Here is a 26,640-nt window from a genome sequence, read left to right as displayed (position 1 = left end):
GTTCTGTAATATGTAATGTGATAGAAAAGAATAAAGTCCCACTTTATATAAGTGGCTAATCTCATTGGGACTGGTTTCTGCATTGGATCATCACTTTTCACAGCAATAATCTACATCTGCCTACAGAGAAAACTACACAGAACCAGACAGCAAAGGTAAACTCACTTATAGCTGTGGAAGTCATTGATGGCCTCAGTACAATTTAGAAATCCCACTCAGTTAGAGGCAGGTATTATTTTGGACATACTTTTAATGCCTATAGATCACAAATTAACAACTTTTATAAGGACAGTGACAGCAATCAACGACTTGAATATTCCCCTTAAAACAGAGCACACATCCACATATCTTGCAAACCTTACCACACATCTTGCAGATCTGACCTGTGGTTTTCATCTGAGCCCTCTGCATCCAGCACACTGGCAAACATACAGAGCTTCCTGAGCCATCCAGCATCTCAGTGAATCATTGTTTGTTTTGTAAATATTACTGGCCACAGCTCAAAGGAACTTTTCTGTGCTTTTGATCTCCACTACAAATGCAAAGGACTGAGCAGCATGTGGCCAGGAAAAGCTGCATCCATCAAGAGGCTGTGAAAACTTCTGCCTGGACAGTCAGTAAAAAAGGAAGGTAAGCTCTTCCACAACAACTATTTATACAAAAGTATTACTTTATATATTCAGAAACTGTAATTTTCATCCATCCATCCTTTCTCAGAAACCCAGAAATTCCACGAGGGCATGTTTCAAAAGAACACATGGTTTGTGCACCTCACCAAGCTCACATGTCACTGCATGCAGAAACTAACATTATACACACATGCTATCAGTGAGAAGGAATAAGTTACTTCTTAGGCATAATGCCTAGAAAATAGAAAGAAAAGTTTTCCATGAAAATATTCTATAAAAACATATAAATATTGTTAGTGAAGTGCAGAGTTATAAGTATGCACTTTACTACATGCCTTAGGATGATTTCAGACCTTCATTTCTTCCACAGATGCATTTCTTTGCCAGGTTCTGACAAAACTGTTCAGAAACTGAATGATTACACTGCAAAATAATGTTATGCCTTCATCTATAAAACATAGAAAATAAACTGCATTCAGCTGGTCTTTCATTTTCCAGTCTCATTTTCCCTTCCCCTTTCAAGGCTGCACACACAGCCAGCAGAGTTTCCTGTGAGCACCTACCCTAATCTAAATCTCAACAAGATGGGTTGAGGACTCTTTCTATACAGATGTTCCATGTGGTCTCAAATCTATCAATAACGTGCATATCAGCTTCAAGGTTCACAGGTGAGCTGCTCCAAAGCTGTCACCCACAGTGTTAGGAAGCTGTACCTTTCTAAGGCTGAAGTTTTACCACTTGTTCCAGTCACTGCACACTCATACACATTTGCCAATCCAGGCAAGGAGACTGAACTGATAAATAATAATTCCAAGCGTAACCACCACTGTAGTCTCACATTGTCACCAGACTGCTAAAGCCTTTTATGGAAAAGACTTCTACAACATGGACTGGTTTTTGTGGTCTCCCACAGTACCTCCATACCCTGCCTAAATTCTGAGAATCAAAACTTCCAGCAGAATTCGACCAGTTTTGGGTACAGAAATAAAGAGCATTCCTCCTTTCTGTTTGGAAATCCTGTTAAAGCATATCAGGATCCCATCAAGGGGCTCTTGGCCAGAGCTGATTAAAAAGACAGTTTCTGCTGAGGAAGTTTTAACTACTTTCCCACCCTGGGATAATCTCTGGATCATGGTTTAAGGCTGTTTCTTAAGCTGTATGCACAAACTTGCATTTTTCCCTTGATTCACATTGCCTTTACTTGGCTACAGTACAACTACACAGAATGATGGCTAATTTTGAAAAAGGAGTTAAAACCCAGACAAGGAGAGAAACTGAATAACCCATTAAATCATGAACAGGTCCTATAAAAGTTGTGTGCAAGTATGCTGTGAGTCAAAAAAGGGAAAGCCTTCTGTCCCATTGTCCACCTTGGAAATTTCCTGGGAAACCATCACATTGATGGAATGGATCTGGCACCATTCCACAGAATTAAATTCACAGCTGAAAATTAATCTTCAAAATATTTACTAGCTGTTGCTGGTATTTAGAAGGAAAGCGTCTCTTCATTCTAGCATCCCAGCATTCTTGTATGCACTATTACCTCAAATAATTTGGACATTTTGGGGAGCATGGACACTTATGTTATTAATCAGTTTCAGTCATATGCATTTACAGTTGTCTTCAGTACAGATTGAAACTTTTAGGGTAACAGATTGTATCTTGAAATGAAAACAGTCAAGAGGAGTGTAACACACGGACCTACCCTGTTCCCCTGGGGTCCATCAGATAATCATCTGTAAAGCCCAAGGGCCAAAGGCCAAACTTTAAGAACTATGTTACATTATCTTTTATTTGTTTCATTTTGCAACATTTGTTGCACAAGCATGAAAGTACAAACCGAATGATGCTTCCTTATCAGTGACCTGTCTCCTCCAAGATTTATCCAGCTGCCAGAAGCAGGCTCCCCAGCACCATCACCGAGTGACTTCACAGATACTGGATCACCCTGTCAGTAACCCTTCTGGGTGAACAGTCTGGACAGGGAGCAAAAGCCTTTGCTTACATACACATTGCTTCTTCACTAACAAGGAAATAACTCTAATATGAGAATCAAGATTGCTTGCTACAAACACACCCATGCACACACACACACACAGGGCCTTAAGCCTAGAACCACAGAGAACCTGCTGGTGGAAACTGTTAGTAAGAGATGCTCAGAAAATCAGGTCTATCTGCCAGCTTATGGCTGCAACTTCTCCAAGCTTTTTGTGCCCAAGTGCTTAAAGTTCAAAAAACTGTGGTCCATTGACTTTAGACTGCAGTTACTCAGAATTTCTGACTCAGTCTTTGGCTGAGTGAAGTACAGGTCTTCATGGAGTGAAATACAGGTCTTACTGTTGGGTCATTAGTTTGGCCTAAGTCAACAAACTGACTGGCTGTAGAAGAAACGTTTCACCTTTAGGTCCCTGGTTTGCATCCAATACAATAGCCAGTAGTTACGAATGTCATAACCATCAGTTGTTCACCGTCTGTTGCAAATTAATTTGCCAACTTACTAATTTCACTGCATACTGCAGGATCTACATTGTCAATGACCTTCACAAGAACTTTAGACATTCAGCAAAGGACTAAATGAGACCCTGAGCTTCCATGCTGAGTGATGGAATATGGAGTCTCCAGAAAAAAGATTAAATACTCTGATAAGGCAGTAGAATAGTTTGTGTTACCACTGTTTGGGTTCAACAGTCCCAGGACCAGAGGAAAGAGACTATGGTTTGCAGAGGGCTCAGCTTAGTGCCTTACAGTAATACTAAAATCTATTAAAAGGTACAGTCTGGTTTTAGCAAATATTTTCCTAACTACAGATGTAAGTAGAAGGCACAGCTGTTTCTGTCAATACCCTGAAAGCACCAAAACTCTTTTCATCTAGCCTATATTAGGTACTAGGAAAACGTTAATGTTGACCATGAGGTGTGATTTAAAAGAGTCTCTTTAAACACACCTTGGTTACATCTGGTTGGTTACAGTAAGTTCAGCGCTGATGTTACGCCCAGTTACTTTTTCAAGGAATGTCAACATTTGAGGGCTGTAACTCACTGGCAGTTTAGTGTTATCCTGGGATTAATATGAGAAGAGGGAAGGGGGCTGTGAGTTACAAGGGGATGTGTACTGCAAGAGATTTGGCAGGCCAGAGTTCTCATTAAGCCAAAATTAGGGATGCCCTAGGTCTGTATGTATGCTATTAATCACTACCTGGGGCTTACTAACAAAAGTAGTCTTTCCATTAAAAAAATCATTGCTCACTTCCAGAGGAAAAGAATTATCCTACCTGCAGACTTGAGATTTGGGGGAAAAAAACCCCCAGAATTTCTTCAAGTTCTCTTAAATACATTCTAAACTCGGACAGAAGGCTTCAGAAGAGAAAATATTTTTCTACTCCTGCCTTCAAGCAGCACTATTCAATCTCAAAATTTATTAAGTATTTACTAACCTGAGTCGACAGAAAAGATAATCTTCAAACCATCAGCACATTTAACAGCATCAAAGAAAGTAGATTTATAACAAGGGAATTAGCTATTAGGAGAATTAAGATCCCTGTCTTTTGAAGGAGTCCCAGTTAATAGATCCAGTACATATTGGAGATTGATCAAAATGTGTAAACTTGTGTATAAATTGATAAATAGGTATAACAAACATAGCACAACAAAGAAGAGCATATATAGAAAATTACAGTAATAAAGAAAAGTACAGAACAGATTAAATGCAGCATCATAAGCTGCAAGAATATTTCCAGCTGGAAGGGACATCAGGCCTCTCATCCTACCTCCAGTATCTGGGACAGCAACCTCAGACCAGCTTACCCAGGCCTTTACCCATCCAGATTTTGAAAACCACTGATGATACTGCTCTGTGCAGTCTGTAGTGTTCAGAGTGTAAAGGGAAAGAAAAAAAACAAGCAGTTCAGAAAGTGCAGAAGGAAACACAAAAGAACCTCAAAGTGACTGTCATAGAAAGGAAAAAAGGGTAAGGAAAGAAAGTACAGTTATTTCAAAAATAAGAAAACAAGTACAGGAAAATATTTTTAGTACTTCAATTTTTCCAGAAGCCTAATGTGAAGGGTCTGATTCTTTAATCATTGATTTTATAAAATAAAACAACAATCCAAAACAAAACAGAAAATCTTTATGCCCTTTAAGCCACCTCAGCATAGACTCCAGAACCTGAGATACCTCAAATCACCAGCTGCTTTCAAACAGGTAGGCTGCAGCAATCCTGCTGAGCTGTGTTTGACACATATCTGCCAAAACTTTGAGGATAAACAATGAATGACACTATTTTGTATGTTGAATTTTGTAGTTCCATCAGATATGAAGCTGATTGCGAGCCCTCCAACTGAACACATCCACTACATGGTTCTTTTAATGTTTCCCATTTCAAGGAACTGGGGAATTGCAGGAAAGCGTGGCAGAGCCATTTATAGGGATGGTGAATTGAGAGATTTAGATAAACATTTTAAGTTTTGTTTCCTTACCTATTTGTTCTGTTATCACAATTCAGACCACAGAATCTTCAAGCACAGGACAGCTTTAATGTTCTTGGAAAGGGGGAAGAGGAAGAATGCTTGCTATCAACTCTGCTGCCACTACATGGTCAAGCCAGATGAGGACAAAAATGGAAGAACAAAATTATCACCACTTGGTTTATTAACTGATAGTAACAAGGCACACAGGGCTATGACAGCTCAGAACTGAAGGCAAAAGGCCCTGGCGGGAAGAGTTTATATTGATCACAATCAGTCCAGGCATCACAGGATTCTCTGAGACTAAAAGGTAAAAAATATTTTCCCTTCAGACCTTGCTACCTTTTCTTACTGCCATGACTTGCTATCACTAAGTCTTGATGCCTTGATTTAATGTTTGAAAGACCCGTGTGCTGTTGACAAGAGTGTGACAGCCTCAAAAATTGAACCAATATGGAACTCTGTGTCCCTGGAGATGGAGAGGAGACTGGAAGGAAAGGCAGCAGAGGCAGCCAACGAGGCAAATAAGAGGCCTTCTTCTGAGGTTAACTACGAGGGAGTGCCTGCCATGTCATGTTTTGATGACCACCACGCTCGCTCCACAACAGACAGCACAGTGAGATAACATTAAAATCTAAAATGTCCTCTTGTTAAGGTTCAGACGACGGTACCAAAGGCAGCAAGATTATTTTAGCATTCAAAGTAAGTAATCAGGTGATGACAGGAAGCCACATCTGAGCATCTGAACTAAGAACACCCCAGAGAGCTTCAAGTGCCCATGACGCAGTCTTTTCCAACTGAGTGTAAATAGGACATGTCACCTCACCCAACACCCTGGACCACAATGTTTTCAAGGTAGCAAAGGAGGAAACCACACTGCAAAGAGGAAGCAACAAAAGCAGTTTAAAAAAGCTTGCAGGCTTAAACCAACTGCATCATAACCAGAAACAGCTATTAAATTCTGAAGTTATGACACATATTAGCAATTAAGGTGCTGGAACTGGACAGCAATTCCTCAAACATTTTCAATGGCACCATTGAGTATAGGAACTGTTCGTGACTATATGCAAGGTAACCACTGGCAAGGTATTGTTTATCAGAGCAATTAGAATATGGCACACCACTACCACAGGTACCTGTGGAAAATGCAAGACAAACACCACATAATTTCATATGGAACTAACAAGTGGGGCCAACCAGGAAATCGTTTTATTTTTGTTTTATTCTTCTACTGGTTTAGCAAAAGTAAAACATTGCAAAACAAAATATTTTTAATTTGAAGGGTGCAAGAATGGTGAGAGAGAGAAAAAAAGGAAACATCCAGACAATAACCCAGATGTTCTTTTCTGTAACATGTCTCTAGTTACAATCAAGGACCTCTGTCTTGTCTCCTTTTTGGGTTCAAGATTTTTATTTTACCAGCAAAAGCACATTTCCACAGAACAAGTTGCTTCTGATAAAACACATTTTTGTTTTCATTCATATCACAGTTGTTTTTGTTTTCATTCATATCACAAAAATTTTCAGCACAATCAAAATAAGTACTTTATCATGTTGAGATCTGCTGAAAATCCACTGTTTTACAGACACAGAAAGCTGCAATCATTACGTATTTGTTCAAAATGCTTTTGACTCAAAATTGTGCTATACCAAAATGCAGGTGACCTTCCACCACCTTAAAAAAAACCTCCAAATCCTGGGCTCAAGCTATAATAAAGTCAAACTTGCCCTATATTGCATGGGCACATATTACATACCGATGAACTTGTCTTCAATTACTATCCAGCCTACAGGACACAAATACCATGTTAGAACAAGGGAGGAAAACCAAGTATCCCTAAGGAAAATCCACAGCTCATTCAAATAAGTTTTCCAAGTCCCTTTGCACTGTCATTATGGCACTAAGGTAACCTCCTTTCACCCGTAGGATCTTCTTGTGCAGGCACTTCATTGTAACAGAAGGCAGGTTCATCTCAGGATACAGCTACACTGTGTGTGGTGAATGCTAGAAAGATCAAGCTGTGCTGACCTCTCTGCCTCTGTGACTCATCTGCTGCTGGAACCCTCTGGATGCCAACAGCTCATTTCATGCTAGCTCACCTCACCATCACTGCTGCACTGACTAAGAAGCAGAAGCACCCTCAGGAAAAGCAGAACTGGATAGTTTTGGATGGTAAGCCAAGACAAGGACTTGGCCAAAAGCCATTAAGGTCTTGGCATGCTGATCCCATGCTGTTCAGAGTTACCTCATACTAACCTGGAGGAAAATAATGTCACCCACCAGCTTTTGCTTTGTTTGTGTGATTCTGGTGCACAGTCGAAAGAACAAACTAAAGGCTCTATGAGGTTTCTGACATTTTTAGCTGAACCCAGAGTGAACTTTTCCTCTTGAGATTCAGATTCGGTCACTGACAGGCACTTTATTAGCTTGAAGGCACTAAAGTTTGTCCTAAACTTCATTCCTACCAAACATTAACAAGAAAAGATTTACAGACTTCTAAAGCTCAAAAAACCCCTGCAGGCCCATCTTCTTAGTCACTCGACCTTCAGTGGGTAGCATAATTCTCAAACATGACAGGCCTAGTTTCAAGTCTTAAAACATCAACATTATCAGTCTGAAGCTAAAAGAGGGGGCAGCAAGGAAAAAGTAAGTTGGGTGGTATTTATGAAAAATCATTCAGCAGCAGATGCTGATGATGACTGAACCCAGGAATTTGGTACTTGAGGCAAATGTTTACTGCCACTGAGATGTGACTGTAGGCCAAAGGAAGACAAAATGTCATATTTCATAGCATAAACAACAGTAAATGAAAGACATAGCAACTCAGGCTTCAGCACAAATGAGCTTGCCAAATCCCATCTGCTAGGATTTGAACTGTTACCCTGCTGAAATGCCTACTGTTGTTTCTTGTGATCAAGTATTACCTGAGCTCAGTAACCACAAGTCAGGCTACAGGCATTAACAGCTTATTATGAAACCTTCCTGCTGATCTTTGGAAGTGGTCTGTATTGCCTGACTCACACAAAAACACACAAGAGAAAACATTCCATATTTTTGTTTAAGAAGCAAATCCCCATTAGCGAATAACTTGGCACAGCAATGTCAGACAACCAAACGAGTTGGTGTGGATCCCCTTCTAACTACCCCGTGAATGCATCATTGTTGTGTTCCAAACTTGCCTGCTCTGATTCCCTGTGAGAATGTCCCTATTCTGGCTGGGGCTTGATGACCTGCAATTGGCTCAGATCCTTCTGCCTTCAGGACGGCTTTGAGCACTACCAGACAGCATGGAGCTAGCCAGCACCAAAATCTCTGGTTTAATTTCTTATAAAAGTTCTCTAGTTGATGCACATCCAAACCACCCCACATAATGAACAAACGTGCAGTAAGCAAAGATCAATGAGGACTTGTTTCAAAATCTCAGTGAAAAGCCCACTGCAGGTGCAGACTGGAAGAAAGTTGAGGTACAAAATGAATCTTACTGGAGGAGCTGGTTGAAAATGGGAGTTTTAATGCTTTCAGTTTACTTGAAAAAATATAGGACCTCCTATACAGTATACATTCCCAGAACATCTTAGAGCCAAAAGCTTCAAATACTTGACATAGAATTCTGTATTCAGATTGCTTATGATAAATTTTTATTATGCACCATCCTGTATAATTTACAGTTGTTCCTTAGACCCAAATTACAAAATCCAGCCTTCTGTTTTGCTAAGCAAAATGAATAAACAATGAAATCTGACAAGTCAAAAATCTAGTATTTAAAAAAAAATAAAAATTGAAAGATAAGCAAGGGAAGAAAAAAACTAGATGGAATCAGATATTTTAACCGCTCTAGAATTTATTTATTTTGCATGCAAGACATCAATTTTTTTCCCCATTCCTTCAAAGCTACAGAAGCATAGCTGTTGAAGCCTGAAATTGTAGTTCCATACCCTTTTGCTTTCAAATTAAACAAATGATCTCAGTTTTTGGAGCAGTTTTGACTCCAGGGAAACTATGCCATTAAGAGAGTGCCAGAAACACATCTAGTTGATGCGTGTCCCAAGAACAGCTCAAAAGAGGGTAGACACACCACATATAGATTTCAAGGAAATTACTGAAAAGCCACAGAGCTACAACAGAATGTGATATGTGAAACACAGCATATGAAAGACTCACTATCAAAAGGGTAAATTCAGTTCAGGAGATATTAATCTGATTACCTAAGAGGTATTATGAATTGGATAAGCTCCTTTGTGCACCAAATCCAACCTGGACAGATGGAGGAGACTTTTCTGCTCCATTTTCTGCCGTGTAATTAGTGTTTAAGGGATGATCAAGTTACAGAGGCAAAGTTTCAAACAATTTTTTTTTGCAGTACATGTACAGTGACCAGTAACAACAGATTTTTTGACCATTTCCTCGAGTGGCTTACACAGTCCACAACTTGACTTTGCTGTTCTCATTTTCAGTATCATGCTTTGTCTGCACCCGCCTGACAGAAAATCAATCCAGCAACGTCCTTAAACAAATCACTTCACATAGAGCTCTGAAACTAGCCTTGTGCTGACTGAATTCTGGGCTAATTTTATGCAATGCAGGTTTTAATCTAAATGATAGGCAATTTTAATATTTTTCTGCACCATAACCTCCTCTTTCCTTCTTGGCATCATTGGCAATTTTCAGGATCTGTTGACAAAACTGTAAGTAAAAATAAATCACCTGTTGCAGGCTCCTCCCCTTGTTGGATTTACAGAACAATGCCACTGTCAAACTTCCATGCCTGTAAATTAACAAGTCACGGGCCTTGGACTATCAGTTAGCTATTAAAATGTTACTATTTTCCATTATGGTAATGAATGCTTTCAAAAGAACAAATTTGAAATCTATTTTTGATTTTGTTTATAAACTCCGTTTAAAATTGCGTCAGAAGGCGGCTTAAAAATCAGTCGTCTAATTAGGACATCTGTAACATGTCATTTTATGCTAAAAAGTCTGTCTGCATGGCTTATCAAGCCCTTAGCCTTGCAAGCTACACCAGCCATCACACAAGGCTACCTTCTGTTTGTTTCTCCGTCAGCATCCTACATCCATAGGATTGTGCCACACACACAGGCATACGAATAACAGAATTAGTTTTACAAAACAGAGGGGAAGGCTTAGCCCATCTCCACTAACATCGCCCTATATAGCTTTTAATTACTTTTAACAAAACATTTAAATATTTCAGCATGGAGAGACAGACATCAATCCTTTCGTTAAGGCAAGGAGCACTCGGGGAGAATGGTTTTGGAAAGGGTGGCTTGTGGCAGCAGGGGCAGCTGGTGCCCATCCACGAGGGCGCCGGGGCTCGCTGCCAGCCAGCTGCCAGGGAAGCAAGACGGAGAGGCCAGTTCGTGGAGAAAGACTGCGGCAGCGTGGGAGGACTCTGACCTTTTGATCCCCGAGATGTTCCTGATGTACCAAAGTGACATGTCAGCTCTAATAAGCCGCTCTCTCAGACCGGCGGCAGGGGCCTACAAATTACTGTGAGATCTGAAGGCATTTGTTGTGATGATCCTGGCCTGGATGGGGCGTATCAGCGCTCGCCCAGCAGGGCTATCTGACAGTCTGCCCCAGCAATTCCCAACGCCGGGGTTGTAACCTCCAGCAGGGTCACAGCCTGACAGAGATGTGATTGTTTGTGTTAGTCTTTGGGGCCGCAAGCTTGGCTGGGGTGAGTTCACCACCAAAAACAGAGGCACAAACCCAAACCATTTGGGAACAGCTGGCCTAACAGATTTTGCACTCAAAAACAACTTCCGGATATTCAGCTAAAACGTGCCCAGATTACTGCCTTGCATATCCGTGTGCCAGCCTGAAACAAGGACTCCCCTGCCAGGTATCAGGCTGGCTCAAATTGCTCCCTAAGAATCATGGCTGCATACCCAGTAGTAACATCTGGTTTGCTTTCTTTGTGACAAATTTTCCATTGTTAACAGTGCAGCTATTCATACTTGAGCCATTGTCTTTTCTACCCTTCCTGGTGCTAGTTAGGCATCAGCTCATGCAGGAAGATTCTGTAGGTTGCCTGAGGGACTGGAGCAACAGCAGGACATTTTAGGACAGCAGAAATTCGTAAAAACATAATTTTCCGTTAAGCTCTGGGCATTTTCTCTTTCTACCATTTCTTCACCCATCTTCCTGTACTGCACTGTGACCACTTGGGTTGCTCTCCCTCTGAATGCTATTTTTGTTATTTTTTAATGTAACTGATACTATAAGAAGACTAGTAGAATCCAGACTAGATTAATCTTGTTCATGTGAAGCATACAAAATCTGCTCATGCTCTCTATTTTGATTAAATTAAGAAATAATGCACCAACTGTATACTGTCTTTTATTGTTGTGTTGTTTGGGTTTCAATGTAATATTTTAGGAGCAGACTGTCACTGGGAAGAATTTAATTCACATGACAAAGCACTCAGCTTCAACCTCCAAAAAAGGCTAACAGGTTATAAACTTCCATCATTTAAGACAATAAATTATTATTGCAATAATAAAGCAGGAAATAGACGCAAATTAAGCAGAAACACCAATGTGCTCTTTTTACGATTAAGGGGAATCATCAATCATACAAACTGCCTGAGATTAACAAGGAGCCGCTTTTTTCAAACATCCTGCAGTAAACCCAGAGGAAACCCAGCTGGAACTGCTGCTAGAATATAGGCATGAGACTCTAAAATTATCCTCTGTCCCCTCACCTTCCCTTTTGGTGTAGCATTTGCACCTCGGATCACTCTTAACTGCTTCAAGTTCTGCAGGTGACCCATATGTCTCATGTAATGCTGCATGCCAAATGTAATTCCTATAGTGATTTTTTCCTGTGTATCAAAATCCTTCTAGTGCCTTCCAGCTCCATCAGAAGATCCAATGATGATACCATAAAACTCCAGAAGAAATGGGACAGAATGCTACAGATTGCTCAATATTTTGTCCCCAGCTTCTGTACAGATTTAAGGATAACACCCAGCGAGTTAAAACAGAATTTGATTGGTCATTGTGCACAGGGGCAAGTGGTATTTAGCTTTTCTTACCCTTGAATTAATTTTTTTACAATGTAATTTGAAGGATAAGGTCAACCAACACTGAGGTGCAACGTTGTAGGGCCACAGAAGGAATTTGAACTAAGCCAGGCCTCATGTTTCTGACTTAAACCACTGATTTGCAGGACCACAGTAAAAAATTCTGTATTCACCCACACTGAAATATGAATTAATCTTACTTTTAAATATTTTATGGCATAAAGAAATGATCAGCTGTAAATTCTTACAGTACTTTACACCTACATGCCATCAACTGAAATTCAGTGACTGACCCATGCATGATCTCAAGCTTAATGCAGTTACAGGAACACAGGAGTAAGCTAAGGGTGCACCAGGATTCATGGAAGCCCATCCTGCTCTGCACTGGAAGGTGTAGCACATACTCAGTTGCACTTTTTCCTCAGTGGAGCTAAGACACACAGCAGCTGAGAGGCAGCAACTTCTAACCACTCAACTATGACTGTAATCACTTCTGTTATTGTGCTTCTCATTATATAGATGAATGATTCCCAGCAAACGTACCTGAAGGGTTTTTGGATTACAAATTGTTGATTAATGATTCTAAGTCACATCACATCTTCAGAAAGAAACCACAACAAAGCGGTAAAACTTTGTATGCTCTCATTGGGGCAATTAGGATGTGAGGAATGGAGATTCTCTTAAACTGATATATAGAGGTCTTTGAATGCTCCTGCTGACAGCTTTCAACCTTTCTGTAGTCTAGATCAAGTGATTATGCATATGTCATTCAAGTTGGGACTTCCACAGACAAATACAGCCTCTCTGACACTGTTTTACTGAGAGATTTATCTTTTGATTTAAAAGCCGTTAAAATTTGGCTGGATGTTATTATGTCACTACTTCCCACTTGGTGAAATATAGCGTCAAAATTAGTACAGGCAAACATGGCAGCCGTTATCGTGAAATCTAACTGCTCCACACCACCACAACCCTGCCTCCTGCAGAAAAAAGCAGGGTATCATTTCCCCTAATGGTTAATATCATTCCTTCCAGGCCCTGTACTGATGGTGCACGTCCTTGTGCTGCTCTCTACAGCCAGAGGGACTCTCTTCCTTCCACGGAAGCACAAGAGTGCAAACTCCACAACTGTTAAGAGCACACACTTGCAAGAAATGCGAATACACAGCAGGCACAAGAATGAAATCCTATTTTGAGAAGGCTTGTTTTTTCCTACAACATGTATTAATGAGTTCTATCAAGGTTGCTCCTCTTTTTGGTGCACCCTGTTTACCTGTCCTGAAGTGGATGCACTATGTTGGCTTCCAGCAGGTTAAGGAACATGAGCTCCTCACCTTCAAGAGTACATACAGCTAACAATGTTTTTAATGAAAACTGAAGTAGTGACTCAAAGACAGAACAGACTGAAGGAATAAAAAGCTTCCCACGGAACTGTTAGCTGGTGAAGAGTATTATAGGGTCTCTGCTGGAGCAGATTCTTAAAAATGCAACTGAGACATGAAATCCAGCAACAAAATAAAGAATTAAAAAGAAACAACTCCAGCTGTTTCATTATTGCGCTCCCATGCACTAAAATACTAAAGGCCAAAAACATGCCAAACTCTTATAATACTTTCCAATGCATCATTCTGGAGAACTTCACAAGGACATGAAGTATTCTGCATTAGCTTTAAAACTACACAAAGGAAGTATTTTAGAAACTTATTTAACAGCAACTTGACTCATAAACTCATGGTTCCTGCAAAACAGGGACGAATATACTTTTTTATTTTAATTAAGTCATCTGTGGGTCCAACTCTAAGCATTAAGTATATACATAAATCAACAAATAAACAAATCTAAACCAACCAACAGCCTCTGATCTCTGGGGGCTTCTCAGTTCACTTGATAATTTTTCAGTTTTTTCACTCCGTTTGGCACCAGGACTGAAAAAAGGAGATTTGAAAGGAGAGAAGTAATGAACTACAGAACTGATCTTAGGTGAAGAGAAGGACAATTCATTATTTTCCCCACAGAAACAGTGATATAATAAGGAAAATAATAATACTTGAAATATTAAGGAAAAAAAGTTGCAGAAGAAAAAGAAAGCCCCAAATTTTAACAAAGGTAAACTGAGGCTGGAAGAATAAAACAATTTAACCACAATATGTCAAGAGATCAAGGGCAAAGCAAGGAAGAGAAGCTGAAGATCCCAGCTTCAAACCTTCCACTTCTAAATGAAAGTAGGAAAATCCTGTGGGTGGGAGATATTATGGTAGCTTAGTGTTCTCCAGTTTCTACAACACAAAAGCCTACTTCTGCTCAACAGCTTAAAAGAATTCAAGATCAGAGCAACAAAGATGAAAAGGTCAGACTAAACTCATTGCTCACACAGTGCACTAAAAATATACAATGCTATGACAAACCACTTGATGAACACAAATGGCAGAAGACTGAACACTGGCCTCCCCAGATCTAGTGCAAGTTTAGAGACAATTTTAAACACAAAATAATTCTGACTTTTTCAAACAAGTATTTGAAAGCACTAGCTGAGACTGAAGAAGCACAAGACAGCATTCCTTGACACTTTGGCAGGGTGGGAGAGGGATACTGCTCTTGCTCATACCAGCACATCCCTGAATTTTTTCCACGAAAGATGGAGTTTGGCTTTGATGTCTGCTAGAGGAAGTTGGAGCTTGCAGCTGGCAAATACATTAATAGCATAGGCACTGGTGGATTAGAAGGAGCCTCAAGTAGGTCATCTTGTCCCATCTCTTTGCAGCACACAAATGAAACACAAATTCCCCCAGCGCTAAAATACACAGGCTTAGAATTAGTTTCTAAAGACTTTGTATATTAGGTAAAATTTAGTCATGTGAATTTCACAAAAATAGCAGAGTCACAGACACCTTGTTTTAAAAGACCCATTGCCAGTCATACAAAATATTTCTACCATTCATGAAGCCTAATGCAGCTTGAACCTTTTTTTTTTAAATAAGATATTACTTTAATTGGGTAAGAGCTATTTTTATATATTTAAATGATAAATCATTAGTTTTTAGGCTATTCCTGGGCTTGTCTGACCACCTCAGCCATGAAAAACAACCTTAGGCTTCTCCAAGTTGTCTTTGACTGGAAGAACTAAACAGAGACTATTCCACAAAGCAAGAATGGGAGTGAAACAGCAACATCCACCATCATCCTCCAGACTATCCCCACTGGTGACAGAGTTTGAGAGATGGCTGTGTAAAAATGGTGGAGCAAAAACTGACTTTGGTTCCTAGGGAAGAAGTGACAGGAGCGACATCCTCAGATGCCTGAGGATTTAAGAGCTAGAGAAAAATATTATTGGTCCTAACTCCTTCAGTTGATAATCTGACAACCATGTAAAGGCCAAATGAATGCAAGGACTCAGACTATAAGTAGAGAAACTTTGGCATTGTATTTATCACTTTATTTGTGGCAAACTATGCATTTTTTTGTCTATCTGGAAGCAGAAGTATGCACAGGTCTGGGAATTTAGCTGGACATAACCATTTCCTATAAGAAATACCAACAAACAGTTCATGAATTCTTACATAGCCACATAAGTAGTGGGATTTTACAGCCAGCACTGCTTTTATAAATCCAATAACATTCTCATAAAAATCTAACGTATTTTTAGGACACAAGTTTTCATGCACTAGGTTACAGCTTTACAGATGACAAACTCTGAACCTGAAACAGCTTGACAATGTCCTTTCAGCCTGTTCATCAGATTAACTTCCTGTCACACATCAGATGAACAGCTTCCTTGGTTTCTTGCCTAATCTAACACATAAGCCAAGCAATTCCCAAGCACGATCAGAAGCAAAAAAAGAGGACACTATAACATTCCACTTCTTTCTAACAGCACATTTAGTTTGAAATTTTCATCTAAGAAAGATTATCCTTTTAGCAAACTATTTATAGTGAAGGGACTCTGATTTCAGATAGGATTAAAACAACATATTGGACATATACAAACCAAGCAGTCTGAGTTGCTTACAGGACTAATAATGTGTTATGGGTCCTTTCACATCTAGGTCACTGGTTCAAATTCAGCTTTAGTTGGTGATGAGTGACATGGAACAATGAGGTAAGAACCCAGTCACAAATCTGGCCTCTTATCCTTGACTCTGCAACATATACTCTGTGCACTTGGGCTAACTACTAACCTAACTACTCTTTCCTGTAGACTCTACAAATGTAAAGGAGTAGTAAGTATTATCACTATCTTACTAACTCTAGAAGACAAATTAATTTAGGATTCTGAAAGTACAAAAGACTAACAGAAGTTTGTTGCTGCTTTCAGGCTGCTCAAGAGCTAACAACCAAATACATTAAGGGGGAACTTTCTCAGAACAGGTCAACACCGTGATGTTAAAAAAACCAACCAAAACACACTGGCCACACCTGTGTCTTTTGATAGGAAGATAAACATGGAAATCAGATGTTGAATGAGCCTGAAATTTCACAGATAGCCAGTAGGGGTTAAAAGGGATGAAAAATGGAAATCCAGAAGCATCCTTTTTCCAAACAGTAAAGATAGAGGGAGAAAAGCCTGTGGTGTGGAGATGCACTGTGTTCGTCCATGACACAACACAAGAAGTAAATGCCATATCAATGTTAATCAAGAAAGGAGGGAAAGAAGAGAAGGAAAGGAGCTTATCAGCCCTACACCCCTTGATAAAACTTGACTTTCCAAAGGAGCCTGCACTGTTGATGTCTGTACTATTCTTGTCCTGTGGCAAAACAAACATGTCCATTTTCAACAAGCATGATGCTGACACATTTTGCTACTTCAGATCCTTAATTAAAAACAAGGAATGAGAGCAACAAAGGAATAAAACACAGAGCACCAATATATTTTCTCATATATAACTCATTCTTAAGCTAAAAGGTAAAAAGCAGTGGTGGTAGTTTAGGCACAACATAATAGATTCATTAAAAACCTGTAACTGCTAGAAAAATCATTATGCCATCTCTTGAGTAGCCCTGATTCTAGAATATTCTGGAAGTATGGCTCGTACGCAGCACTGAGAATCTTTTATATGTGCTGGGAAATTCAGAAACATTTCAACTATTTCATGTGTTTTTCCTAAGTATCTTCAAATATTTTAGCCACAGGAAAAAATATGTTTTACTGAAAACATATTTTGTTATTATTCCCACATCAGAGTCAGCTGTGCTTTCTTTCCAGGGGAAGCTCATCCATAGCAATTCTAACGGGCAAGGAGAAGCACGAGCACTGTGATCAAGACAATTTAATAAGACAAGGCACAACAACTTTGTGCCAAGAAGAAAATTATAAAGGTGAAAAATTATGCCTTCACCTTCCAAATCTAGTTACCAAATATCAAATCTTTCTGCCAGAGGATGGGAGCAGTATTTGAGACATGTACTTCAGAGATACTTTGGCAATGGGTGGAACCAATAAAAGCCACAAGCACAATTTAAAAATTATTTAATGGACCATGATTAGCCAGACTCCTACTGACAAAATTATGAAGTAAAGTCATAAATCAGTGCTAAGGCATTGCACTGAAGTTACTTGCTACTCCCCAACATTCCATCTAAATCTACCTTCAACCTCTTTCACTTGTCCACTGAAATGAGTTGCAGAAATAATGTCAGTCTTAACCACTGCTTAGTTATTTTTGCCCTGAGCTGTACTTGTGTAAAGTCAGACAGGCTTGAGACGATGGTGTGATCAATCAGAACACAGAGAAGCTGATCAGAACCATCAGAAAGTGCAGCAAGGAGACAAAGAGGGGAAATACCCAGGTTATGCAAAGTGGAAAGTCTACATGCAATTATCATGCCTTTGCAAGAAAAGCATTGCTGTGCACCATACATTTGGGTCTGTGCATGAACTGAATGCTAAATTTTTCTGCATCTGCCCTCACGAGGGTACTCTGACTATTCTTTGCAAGTGGGGAAAACCAAAATTATAATATTACTTTGTAAACCTTGATTCAGAATTATCTTTTTTTCTCAGCACACTATGTCCTCACTATTACTCAAAAAACTGCTTTTTTTCTAATTCTGTGCAGAAAACAAGGCATGAAGATATGAAGTAATACATGGCATCACAAAAATCCCCATATTACATTCACACAACAGAGAGAGATGCAGTCTGAGGCACTGTACTTGAAAACCAAACAAGTGTAATTCAAGGAAAAGGACTGAAGATCTGCTTTCCCTCCTTTGCGAGCAGTTGTTTCTCCTTGGAATCTATGATAACCATTAGATAAGATGAAATTCGCACACCAGCCTGTGTATTTCCTTTTGTAGCAGCTTTAGAAGACTGACAAAATAATGCTTTAAATGCATGGGAGTGACAGTACAAGGCTGAGAAACTGACATGGCTCAAAAATATATTCCCAGCCTTTAGAAAGTATCTGATCCTTTTAGCAACTCCACATACTTTCTTTTTAATTGTAAATAGATTTTCAGAGAAACTGGAAAATAATTTTGTTTCAAGACTGTGTTAGGTTAGACTTGATAAATTGACTCACTTAGCCCCCTGCATTTCAAGAGAAGACTGCAAGTGACAGTGTGGATTTGTGGCCGTGTAGAGTTTCAGTTCTGATGGAAGGGATTCCTTACCTTCAGACAGGGACAAATCATCAGCTGGAGACACCAGGTCTGCCCGGAGCCCAGGGCCACTGCTCAGCGCTGTGGTAATCTGATTCGTCAAGATAACCTGCAGACAGACAAGGAGAGGGGGATGGAGATGAATTGTTATAGCCACTGCAAGGCAGAGAGAAGCCCAGGACTGGAATCCTCCAGGCATAGCATCAAGGTGACCCTCTGTATTCCGATCTTTAGCAAATTCAACACTCAGAACATTTTGAACTATCTGCAGAAACTGAAAGAGCCAATTGCAAGAAGTGGAGGAAAAGGGATATTGTTAAAAAGATGAAATACTGCACAACAGTATGTTGATACATACAGGCACCTTAAATGAAACTACTGCTCTGAAGAGCTTCATCTTTTGCTCATATTCCATGAACATTTTGATGCTCCTTACAAAACCCCACCATTTTCTTCATAGTCAAAGAGAAAATCTATTTTCCAAGTAATTTCCACACACTTTCTTCCTTTGGCTGAAACACAGTGCCACGGAGGAAGGTGTGGTAGTGGTACACTGCCATGGATCCGAAGCACAAAAGCACTAAATGTTACAGGGCTATCTTTACAAAAGGGGATTTTTTTAGTGCTTTTCAGGATCTCAAGATTCTGATAAACAAAACTATAGCTCCCACTGTGCTGTCCTCTGACAGCATGAGCAATAGTCATGCCTACAAGAGATGAACAACTTCTTGCACCTTTCAATGCATACTGGTTTTTAGCAACAGAAAACATTATGCAAGCAGTGCAAACACCACAGAGAGAAGAACGTAGCTACAGCCAGAGTTATCTTGCAATGCTTTGGATCTCTAAGCAGCTGCACTTTTTGCAATAACAGTTGGTCTCCACTTTGCTGACTGACAGACTTTAAAAGTTAATTTTTTTTAAAGAACCAAAATGATTCTTCTACTTGCACTGAGAGCAGACAAACTCCAAACTCTCTCACAAATTAATGGCCTGTTTTCAGATGTATTTGACACAGGAGAGAGGCAGAAAGGAATCCTACACAATACTTGCTTGAATGCAGTTTCACTGGAATTTACTGGAATAAATTAACAGATTACCATTGCTAAAAGGAAGAGGACTTTCTCTGCCATTCCCTCCACTACTCGTCCTTCCCTCTGATCATGGCTTCTTCCTGCTTTGTAATTCTTTCAGCAGTAAGACATGACACGCTGTCCCCTTTCTTTTCCCATTGTGAGACTCCACACAAGCTGTGTCAGACCAGCAAGCTGTGACTGCAGTGGTGGTGCTGCAGTGTCAGACCAGCAAGCTGTGACTGCAGTGGTGGTGCTGCAGGGTATTGTGTCTTCTCCAGGCAGCACGACACGAGGTGCCAGCAGTGTGATGGAGAACGTGACCTTCACAAGCCCACCCAGCCCTGTGCTGCAAACAGGCATGATGGTGCCTGAGAGCTTTATGGACTGTATCAACACCACTAAATTGAGAAGCACGTAAGTCAAATCTTTGCTTGCCCAACAGGAGTTCAAGACCTTCAGAACTCCATAATGATGCCCCTTCATGCTCATCTGCTATTGACTACAAGCTCTGAACAAACTTGAACTGGCTTTGATCACTCTGCACAGCTCAACCACAGGATGAACCTTTTGGGACTGGGCATTTATGATCACTGCAGTGAACATGGACATGGTAGAAGACAGCCTTGCCTGGTCCTACACCTTGGCTAAGGTACCACTTGCAATATTGCTAACAGCAAACACATGTGAAACACATTACACCCCTCTGCTGTTTCCCCCAGAGCTGCTGTGTGCACCTACAAGCACCCAAAAGCAGACAGCAAAGGGTCTGGTACACACAACTCCTGGCTGCCACTGATGGCTGATTTGTTCATAAAGATTACAAGGTAGGATAATTCAATTAATTCCATTTCAAAAAAAAAAGTAATTTTTCCCTTTTTTCTTTCTAGGATACTTCTCTTCCATTTTAGTGAGCTAGTTCATCCTTTTAATAGGATGGGCATCAAAACCAGTTCAAGGCAAATGGAAGGAATAGTCAGCCAACAGTCAGTAGGGACAAGAAAGGATGTGAGACCTTTCCTTCTGGAAACCATTCTCACTTTGTTTCCACTGTATCACAAAAGGCACAGACTCACATATCCATAGCACCCAGTATTAGAAAATGTGCTGAAACAGAACACACTAACAAACTTATACTCACGTACTGGTGAGGTATGAAGTTTTCATTGGCACATTTTGCAATGATCACATTATTAACAAGTATCAAGCTCTCTAAGTGATTCAGTCACCTCAGACTCATGCCAAGATAATCTTTGTGCCGTGCCATCACGTATTTTATTATTTATGCAGCACATTTTAAAGAAATGTTGCCATGATTAAGGAACATTTTTAATAGAAAAAAATACCTAAGCACACTATATTTCATATTGCTTTCCTTCAAAGGAAACTGTGAAGCCTTCCAAAAAAAACCAAAAAAATAAAAAAAAAATGAACAACAAGAATAATGCAACAGCTTTTTTTTTTAATCTTCCAGATTCCTCCTTAACCAGGAACTCCACAGCACTATTAGCTGTTAAGACTGAAAGTCTTCTTCACCTTTTATGTTTAACTCAAGCAATGCCTCTGAACCTAGATTTCAATTTCTCATGTATCCTTCAGTAACTATTCAATACTAATATCCTAGATTCCCTGCTATACTGTTTTAAAAAATCAGTTAAAAAAAGCAGAGTCCTACCTAAGTAAATGTTCCTCCCTGACATGCTCTGAGGATGGAAATTAGGCACATTCTGAGTTCTCTGACTTCACTGACAGTTACAAATTTGCTTAAATACACATGTAAATACTATCTTGAATAAGCAGACTTCCTCTGAGATGAAGCCATATGCAGATACAAAATACTCATTTTGGAATTAATTGAAAATTATTCCTCATTTCTCCAAGCCTGCAGAACCAACACAGACACAGTTCTCCCATAAGAAAAGTCCAGCCACAAGACAAGGCTGTTAGCTAAGCACTAAATTTGGCATCAAATTCCCTGTCACACTTCTGCAGCCTCACCTACTGCAAAATTCTTTCATCAGGTACATGTATTCTTATTATCATATATATATATATATGTATTTTCATGTATCTTTTTGTAGCTCCCATAGTACAGTTTGAACCTCACTTTGAGAGTGCGCAGAGTACTCCAAACTCTCACTAAATCAAACATGCTGTGGGTCACTAACAAAAGGAAAGAGCTGGTCCTTTGCTACAGTTATGAAAAAAAAAAAAAAGGCACCCAGATTCAGCAAGCTCCTCAGAATAGATACATCTATCTTCAAAATTTCAACCATATGTCATTACTGGAAAGTGCCAAGTTTTATTTTTCCATGAGCAAAACTTTGGTCATGACTACTTTGGCAGTTAAAGTGCCATTCAAACAAGACCATACATTTTCAGCAGTCACCAGTCCTTACAGGCATTCAACTCGAAGCCTTGAGTACTGGTATCACATGACTCCAGTGGCACATTTAAAAACTTTATTAATTTTTCCCCAAATTCTCCTTCGTGAATCTGAAAGACATGCGTACATTCCATTCTGCCATCCTTTGAAATGGTTTGATGTATTCAGAAAGTTGCAAATAGGTGTTTGAGGGAATGGTTAAACTTGTGGGTGATATGGAGAGAACGCCCAGGTGGACAAAGGAGATCTGGTGCCAAACAGCTCTGTGAGTTCTGGTGAGGAATCACATTTGTGCATGGACAGCATCAGCTGAGTCTCACACATTGCTTCATACATGGGTGCACAGGACATCATGCTGGTTTTGATGTTAATAATGCTGTTTCTTACAAACCACCAAAAAGGAGGTCTGGGTTGGTCTGATAGGGGCCACACTTGAGAAAAACAACCTGCTAAAGTGCTTGGAAACAAGCTGGGCTTATTAGAGTCCAAGCAGACTTACTAGAGAGTGCTTTGCATTGAACTAGCAATGGCATTTCTTCAACTCTTCATTGTAGATCTGCCATTAATTTAACCTGTTTAGCACAGGAGACATGCCAGAACCTCAGGCTAAGTAGGTAAGGAAAATTTGCCTCTGTTGGGATCCCTTTGGACAAACACTGGACAGCTTACCAGCCAAGCACAGCTTCCTTTCAAGAGGTTCAAAGCCAGTCCCATGTTTATTAACTTCCAGCAGAACACTCAACAGTGAGAATATTGCTACATGGTATTTTGATGTTATCATACTGAAATACACAGTATTTTAAAAGATATTATATTTAAAAACACCTAGTATTTTAAGAGGAGCTCCTATTTCTATTATCAACTAATGGGACAAAATATTTTCACTGCCACTAAGACTCACAAAAAGCCATCACACCTCTACATACACAACTGTGTCCTGACATGTGCAGCAGGTAAGGAAGCTTTGCTATTGCTCTTCTGTTCCTACTTTGTAATGAACAAAGGGTGTGGGTCTTCTTTAGTCAGCAACTGTGCCTGAATAAAAAACACTCTCCACTACTAAAAGAGGGGGAAAAAGTCAGCTAGACAGCTCAGTAACGCTAGAAACATGCTTCAGTGCAGTCTCCCATGGAGTTCAGTGAACCACAGCCTTTAACTTTCAGCCCATTCCCTTGCCATTGGTTAAGAGAGCTATTTAACAAGTGAAAATTTACAGTCCTCAGCCTTCCAATTCTGGCAGAATTACCGACTCTTTGGAAATTCACTCGGATTCAGATTTCAAAATCCTTTCTGGGAAAATGTCTACTACTTAAAATACCACACAAATGATGGACTACACAATTTCCCAATCTTTTACTTCGTAATTTTTACTGCAGCATAGCTACCTCAGATAGTAAAAAAACCCCATATAACAATTAGAAGTGTCACGACAGCAAGAAGAATTAGAAAACCCAGAGATAAACACAATAAGACAGCGGGAGCACTTTTTCAACTTCCTGATTTCAGACATGTTAGAAAAACCCCACAACTTCCTCCTCTGATTACCTTCTCACTTTTTATAGGTGCCAATACCTGGAAAAAAATGGACACAAAGGTTTCTAAAGGAAAACAGCACTCAGGTTCCAGATAGGTCATTATTACTTCTAAGATTTAATCTAAAAGTCAACAACAGTGTTAATATCCCATTTAAATCTTCATATGTTGTTGTGAAAACAGAGTCACCGTCCACTGATGTGATTTCAGCAGATGCTAGTTTTTTTGGAGGCATATTAGAAAAGTAAAAAAAACCCTTACTTTTTGTGCCTAAACTCACAACATTCCCATTTATTTGGAATAGCAAAGTTCCTGCATATGCAGAAAATCCCTGCAGGTCCTGGGAGAGAGCTGGCCTAAGAACTTCACACAGAAGAATAAGCAAACTATATTTTGTTTGGTTATTTATACAGTACAATTTTTCAAGTACTCCTCCTGCCCATCCTAGACCACACTGAAATTACAAAACCTGACTTTGTCATCCTTGTAAATCCAGTTGAGTAAATAAGCTGTTTTCTGTAAACTTGTGGTCTCAGCCTCCTTGTTAGTTTATTGCAAAATTAAAGGGAGCTCAGCACAGAACTATCAATCAGTAACCAGTAAAGGTAGAAAGTCTTCTGGAATGTACCAAAAGGCAAAAAAACCACACTATTTCATGAAATGGCTGTTTGTTAAAAGAACGAAGCAGAAATCCCCATTTCGCATGCAACGCTATTTAGGAAAATTCTTATTAAAGGCTTCCTATTGAGCTGGGAGAGCAAGCACAAGAACACTTGCAATAATCCCACATTACTCCACCCTTATTAGCCCATGAATTTTGTGGTTTTCACTGTGCCCAAGAAACGTCACTAGAGAGCACCAAGCACAAGTGACAAGTCTCTGGGGCTGGGATGATGACCCTGCATGCTGGAGGAGAAGGAAAGGAAGTTTTACTGATCCCCAGCCAATCTGTGCTCCCATCCCTGAGAAGGCACCTCCCTCCCTTTCCCTGAAGAACACAGCTTCTCATGAGGTATTCAAGTAATGGCTCAAAACAATAAAGGACACTGCACCAAGCAATACCACAAAGTCAGAAGGGGCTGGCAGCAAGCCTGAAAACAGCAAAAGGGAACAGTGAGAAAAGTAGGGTGAAAAATCATGATTCAAACAACTGTGAGAGCAACAGCCTTCTCCTTGAAAACCTGTTAAAGATCTCAAGACTGGCATCAGTCTGCTCAAGGAAGAATCCAAAATTACCACTACCTGTGACAGTAACAGGGTACTTGTGGACTTCATCTAAGCTACACACTAAATCAGCTTTTTCTTCAACTTCTGTTTCTTTGGGGAGACTTTCTTCAGCCTCAGTGTCCATTTGACACAAAAGCTGTCAAAAGTTGTGCAAGACCTCAGCAGAACTTCTACTTAACACTCACAAGGAATAAAACATGCTTAAAACTGAGCTTTTTTTGGTGAAATCATGGAGTTGCAAACAGTAAAAAAGAAAGGTCTGAATGCAATACCGAGAGCTCCTGACCAAAACGTGAGTTTTCAAGAGAGAATGTCAAGTACCTACAGCTACAGCAGCACTTGAAGCCAGTTACTGCTCCACAGGGCCTCACCTCACAGGAGACTGGCTTTGTGTGAGAAAAGCCTCTGCACAGTCAGACAGCTCTGGGCTCCAGGACCAGATTAAACATATTTATATCACAACTATTATAATGACAAGAGATTAAATGTATATATAAATATATATATACCTTCATTCTTAGAAAATGCAAACTATTTTGGTTCACACAAACCAAACACAAAAGAAAAAACCCAACAGTTTATCATCTCAAATCCAAGCAAATCACCATACCCACCCAATACTTATCCCACTAAGTGTCTTGTATTCCTGAGCTGAGCAGCCAGCAGCCCCAGCAGCTCAGGTTTCTGTGGGAAGACTATAAATAATGTCAAATACCGTATAAAGCCCAGACATCACAAGTAAAAAACTTTCTAATACATGAAATTCCCATATGCCAAGTCAAATACCACTTCTGGTGTTTAATCAAGGCCTAACTAGGATACTCAAAAGTATCTTTACATGTTTTACTAAAATGATGGTAGCACAAAGCTGCTTCACTGCAGGCATGAGCAATACACGAATACCCACATTTAACAACTGTTGCTAATCCAAATCAGCTGAAAATGAAGTATCCATTAGAGCCATCTTGCCTGTAACATGACAGAGGAACAGGCTGGAGGGAAGCAGGCAGATATTTTCAGTCACAGCATAGCAGCTACCCTGACTGAAAGCAAAGCCAAGAGCTGTTAGAATTCACATCTCAACCAATGTTACCAGAATTTGGCATAATTCCCTGAATAACAGATATATACACATAAACCACTGGAAGCCTATTGAGAACCACTTCCTAATCCCATATGCAATGTACACTCCTACAAGTGCTGGCCTTGCCTCAGAGGAATTTCAACTGCACCCATTTTCATCAGAATCCAGAGGAAAACAATAAAAGCAATTGAACAGCACAGAAACAAGAAAGCACAATTCTCTGGAAGGCTCACTTACACCTTTTAAAAGATTAGAGATCGGTTGATCAGGACACATTGTTGGTTAGCTGCAACCTTATTAGAGCTTTTAGGAGAGAGAGAACTTGCAGCTCTTGTTTTGCCAAGGTATCACTACCCAAACTTCTCCTCTTTCATCCCTCAGTGAGACAATTCATAGCAGCAGAGGTGATTTTATCGTTATTGGATTTCATGGGGTATAAATAGGACTTGGAAGAAGCCAAGGTATCCTTCAGACACTAGTCACTGTATTTACATCAAACTTACTCTGCTTTGCATAGGAAAAGTACAAAGTTATGCAATTCTATTCCATAAGCCTTTTGAAGAAGTGTCTATTCACATCTCTGCCAGCTGCTTAAAAAGCATC

General features: G+C 39.8%; 1 protein-coding gene across 1 annotated transcript in view; it reads right to left on the bottom strand.

Annotated features, from left to right (window-relative positions):
* The window catches only part of RAD51B (RAD51 paralog B), a 384,812-nt gene that overhangs the window by 183,395 nt on the left and 174,777 nt on the right, over positions 1-26,640 (bottom strand). Inside the window, exon 8 of the mRNA XM_058026352.1 lies at positions 18,747-18,843. Within this exon, the coding sequence (XP_057882335.1) occupies positions 18,747-18,843 (97 nt within the window). The remainder of the gene's footprint in view (positions 1-18,746; positions 18,844-26,640) is intronic.

This window comes from Melospiza georgiana, chromosome 6, assembly GCF_028018845.1.
Source record: "Melospiza georgiana isolate bMelGeo1 chromosome 6, bMelGeo1.pri, whole genome shotgun sequence".
NCBI lineage: Eukaryota > Metazoa > Chordata > Aves > Passeriformes > Passerellidae > Melospiza > Melospiza georgiana.
The sequence above is the reverse complement of the archived record's forward strand: the minus strand, read 5'-3'. Positions and strand labels throughout refer to the sequence as shown.